This window comes from Plasmodium reichenowi, chromosome 14, assembly GCF_001601855.1.
Source record: "Plasmodium reichenowi strain SY57 chromosome 14, whole genome shotgun sequence".
Taxonomy (NCBI): Eukaryota; Apicomplexa; class Aconoidasida; order Haemosporida; family Plasmodiidae; genus Plasmodium; species Plasmodium reichenowi.
Window position 1 is genome coordinate 3,124,943 of NC_033659.1, and position 5,617 is coordinate 3,130,559.

Genomic DNA, 5,617 nt, shown 5'->3' on the forward strand with positions numbered 1-5,617 from the left:
TAAAATTATTTGTATTAATTTTTTATATTTTTTCAAAATTTTTTAATAATACATCTAAAATTATTTTTATTTAATTTAAAAAAAAAAAAAAAAAAAAAAAAAACCTTTTATGAATTAATATTGTTTTAATGTTTTTTTTTTTTATTATTTTTTTTTTTTTTTTTGTTCTTACATAATGATATATCATTTTCTATATAAAAAGGAATATATAAATTAATATTTATGTATGTGTTTGAAAAAAATAAAATTACAATATATAGCAGGAATATATAATATTTATTATCATTTATTTTTTTATATATTTTTTAACAATTTTATTTATTTATATTTTATTTTTACAAAGGTGTGTATTAATATATATATATATATATATATATATGTAATATTTAAATAATTTATTAATACAATAAAAATTAAGGATGATTTTATGTTACAAAAGAAAAAGTATAAGGATATGCATTTTATGTTTTCTTTTTTATTAATAAGTTTATAATAGCTTAACATTATATATTTTTTATACAGTATCCTTTAAATTTATTATTTCCTATTTATTTTATATATAAGGGTTCATATTTAATATAATAATAATAATTATTATTATTATTATTCTATTTATTTTTATTACATGAAAAAAAAATATATATAATATAATATAATATAATATAATATAATATAATATAATATAATATAATATAATAACATATTATATTAAAAAATTCGTTTCCTTTTTCTTTTTGTTATAGTTTTATATTATTTCTTTGTATAAATTTATTTTTTTAATTTATAAAATATTATATGGAATTTTTAATAATTCAAGGACATGTATATATATAGTATTATAAGGTACTAAAAAATATAATATATTTCTAATATTAATTTGTTTGTTTTTTCTTATATATATTTATTAATTTGTTTGTAAATGAAATATATGTATATAAATATGCATTTATAATAAAATAATTTTCATCGCTAAAATAAAAGAATTTTTTTTTTTTTCTTTTTTTCCTTTGAGTTTTTATAAGGATTATTTAAAAAGAAAAAAATTCATTATTTGTGTATTCTGCAAAAAGATATTTATTTATTAAAAAAAATAATATAAAAAAAGAAAAACGCGAAAACATAAAATGAAAAAAAAGAAAAAAGAAAATCGGGTGTACTTATTTTTTTTTTTTTTTTTTGTTGAAAATATAAATTATAAAATATTTGAAAACATTATATAAATATTATAAAAATATTTCTGCGTTCTTTGAAAAAAGGAAAACATTTATTTTTATGTGTACATTTAAATAAATTAATATTGTTTTTGAAAACATCGGAAAATGTTACGAAATATATATAGATACTTTATATTAACAAAAGTGATTTTAATGTATTCATTTTTATATATTTTTACATATAGGAAGAATTTGTTTATCTATTTATTTTATACATATATATAGCAGAGAATATATTTAAAATATATGATAAAATATATATATATATATATATATATAAATAACCTTGTAGATTTTATTAAATCATTCATTTATTGATATAAAATAATATATATATTATATATATATATATATATATATATATATATATATATAATTAATGAAAATAAAAATTGTGACATACTGAATATTTAAAAAATAAAAATATACATAGTGAATACAATATTTATTATATACTTTTATTATTATTTTATGTAGTAAATATAATAAATATTTACTATAATTTTTTTAGGTCAATATAAAAAATGTGACATAAAAAAAACAAGAAAAAAAAAGAAAAAAAAAAGGAAATGCAATAGTAAATAATATTATAATTTAATATCCTATGTAAAAAAAATTATTTCATTTAAACTTTTTTATATTTCTTTTGTTTTGTATGATGAGAATATTTTTATTATCATATATTTTATTGTTGAACACTTATTATTTATTAAGAATAAAAATTATATAGAGAAACATAAAAATATATGAACTATAAAATATAAGAATGAACATTGTGAAAACAAAGAAATAATCATTATAATATAATATATATATAATATATATATTATTATATATATATATATAATATATATATTATTATATATATATATATAATATATATATTATTATATAATAAATTAAATTCTATACTTAAACAATCGAATATAATAAAATATGTATTTTATTAAAGGGAAAAAAATATAATATATTTTTTGTTTTGTTTTTATTTTATTTTATTTTATTTTTTAATAATATTTTTCTTCTATAACTGAAGAAATAAATATACAATTTGTATTTATATAAAAAAGAAAATAAATAAATAAATATATTAATATATATAAGTATGTAAAAATTATATTCTCTTCATATTAACGTCACCGATACATAGATTATCATGAAAACTATCTACATATATAAAACTGAATATAAGGAAAATATAATTTTACCAATGAGAATATACAAATATAAATAAATAATACAATATATATATAATATATATATGCATATATTTTTTAATTTTATTATTTCTCTTCTAGAGAAAATAAATATATAAAAATATATATATATATATATATATATATTCCTAATTAAAAAAAAAATAATAAAAATAAAATATATATTATAAAAAATAATATTATGAATAATAAATCAAAATAGGAACAATTGTTATTTTAAATATCTTATAAATAATATACATATTATATATATATATATTATATTAAAATTTTTAGTTTTATATATTTTAAATAGAATAAAAATTTTAATGTACATATTTTTTATTTATATATTTAAAAAATAAAATAGGTTTTATTTTACCATAATATATAATATAGTTGTGTATAATTTACATACATTATATATATATTTATATATATATATGTTGCTATGATGTTAAAAAGAAAAAAAGAAAATATGTAAAAAAATATTAATTTCATTTTTTTTTAATGAAGAATAAATATTATTTTTTCAATTCATAACAAAAGAAAAAAATATATATATAATTTTTTTTTTATATATAAATATATTTATAACATATATATGTATACTATTTAAAAAATATGATGAATTTAAGGCTATCAAACTGTAGTTTGTTTCAAAATATTCTTGATAAAACGAATAAATCGAATTGTATTTATTCTACAAAGAGTTCTTACGAAGAATATCATGACGAAAAAGTAAGAACAGGTTCTTTTTTTTATACGCAAAAATTTAGACGATATATGTTACCTATTATGGGTATACTGTATATAATCATATTGGTAAACTTTCAATATATTTAATTTATTTATTTTTTTATAATAAAATAATTTATCTTGTACATAAAATTATATATATATATATATATATATGTTTATTCATTTATTTGTTTTATATTTTTTGTATATTTATTATTTAATATATATTTTTCAGAATTTATTAAATCTTAAAGGGATATTATCTACTGAGGTTCAACACAGTTATACATTTTCAAGGAATTTGAGTGATAAGCAAAAAGAAAATGAAGAATTTTATAAATATTATGAACAGCAAGGACTAAAAATGTTAACAAAGAATTATGAGGGGTATTTACGAAATTTACTAAAAAAGAAATTGAATAGTGGTAAAAATGATGTATTTAATAAATATTCACATATATTTGTCGAATTAATGAAAAAAGATATATGGAAACAATACGAATTATCTCCATTCAAATTAAACCAAAAAGGCATATATTTAAATAAATATGATCCTGAAATAAATAAGAATATTATTTTATTTAATAAGAGAAGGAGAAGCTGGGATGAGTTTCATTATGTTTATTCGCTTGTACTACAAAACGAGAGGCTTAAATTTAATTTTTTAAATGAATATTTTAGTGAGCTTTATGCTGATTTAAGAGACAGTTACAAAACACCTTTATATTATGCCAAGGAAACATTTGAACAACTTAAAGAATTTGTTGTTTTAGGAAACAAATACGTTGATAACATTTATAATAACGTTTTTAAAAAATGGCAAAAAAAACATAATGATTTAAATATGGATGAATTTAACATACTTCTTATGACGTGTAGGTTATTATGGAGAAGAACCTTAACAAAAATAAAAGAAGATGGCATAAAATGTCTTGAAAAACCTTTTAAAGTTTTAGATAAAGAAAGATTAAAATTTAAGTCCAAAGGTGGTAATCCTTTGTTTTTTAAGGCTAATGAATTTTATGAAAAGAATCCAGATTTAGTTACTTTCAAAAACGCCCATTTCCTAAATTCATTAAAACGTGCAAATACTGAATTTGATGAAGACTTGTATGATGAAGAAGAGGAAGAAAGAAAACTAAAAGAAAGGGATCAAGAATTGTTAAAAAATAGCGAAAAGGAAATCCGGGGGAATGCAGGTGCAAACGATGGTTCTGAAGATAATGATGATTCTGAAGATAATGATGATTATGAAGATTATGATGATACTGAAGATTATGATGATTATGAAGAAGATTTATATCCATGTCAACCGGAATTATATAATTCTTATTATTATTATGGAAAACCTTATTTATTAACCCCTGAAATGTTGGAATCCATTGAAAAATCAGTTGAAGAAAAAGTGGAAAAAGAAGTTGAAAGGAAAGCTGTGGAATCATTTGAAAATAGAATGCTAAAACAGTTTGTAGATGAAATAAGAGATAAAAGAATAAGAAAAGGTACCATTTAATGTATAAATAAGGATACGTTTAATTAATAAAATAAAAATATGAAATAAAGTGTAATATAAATGAGGAATTATATGATACTTATATATAAATATATATATATATATATATATATATATATATATATATATATATATATGTTTTTGTTTTTGTTTATTTTTCTGGTAAATTTAATTAATGTATTTGTATTTTATTTTTTTTTCAATATATTTTCTTTTAAAAATGTTCAGAAAGAAATACATATAACCTAAAGTAATATAATTAAAAGAAAATATATATATATATATATAAAAAAAAAAAAAAAAAAAATGGATATTTAATCCTCTGTACAATATTATATATATATATATATATATGAATAATGTTTTACATAATTTCAAATATATGCAATAAAATTGTAGAATTAATTATTTAAAAATTAAATTATATTTGTATTATTTTTTTTTTTTTATTTTTTTTGTTTTATTACCAAACTAATAGTTTTCCCTTTTATTAATTATGAATATATATATATATATATATATGTATATATTTCATAGTAAATCGTTTAAGTGAATATTATAATAAAAGCATTGGGTATTTTTAAATGTTTAACTTTTTGTACCCCAAAAAAAGTTCATACCATAATTGAAAATTATTTATTTATTTTTTTTTTTAATGCTATTTTATTTATCTGATCATTAATTATTTATTTATAGTTATTTAACATATATCTTGAAGGAACAAAATGTGTACACAAAAAAGAAATTATTTCAAAAATATACTCAAAAAATGGTAAATGTGAATAAATTATTTGTATAATACATTCAAGTAACTATATAACTTTTGTATGGATCAATAAAATTATACATATAAATATATATATATTATATATATAAATATTTATACGTTATTAAAATTATAGGAATCATATTGAAATCCTTTTTTGAAATTTTTTTTTTTTTTTTTTTTTTTA

General features: G+C 15.3%; 1 protein-coding gene across 1 annotated transcript; it reads left to right on the forward strand.

Annotated features, from left to right (window-relative positions):
- Positions 1–3,037: 3,037 nt before the first annotated feature.
- On the forward strand, positions 3,038–4,664 carry PRSY57_1476500 (exported protein (PHISTb); the record flags this gene model as incomplete). The annotated part of the gene is made up of 2 exons (XM_012910360.2): positions 3,038–3,235; positions 3,387–4,664. 2 exons carry the CDS (start codon positions 3,038–3,040, stop codon positions 4,662–4,664), a joined length of 1,476 nt encoding a protein of 491 aa, XP_012765814.2.
- Between the last annotated feature and the right edge of the window lie 953 nt (positions 4,665–5,617).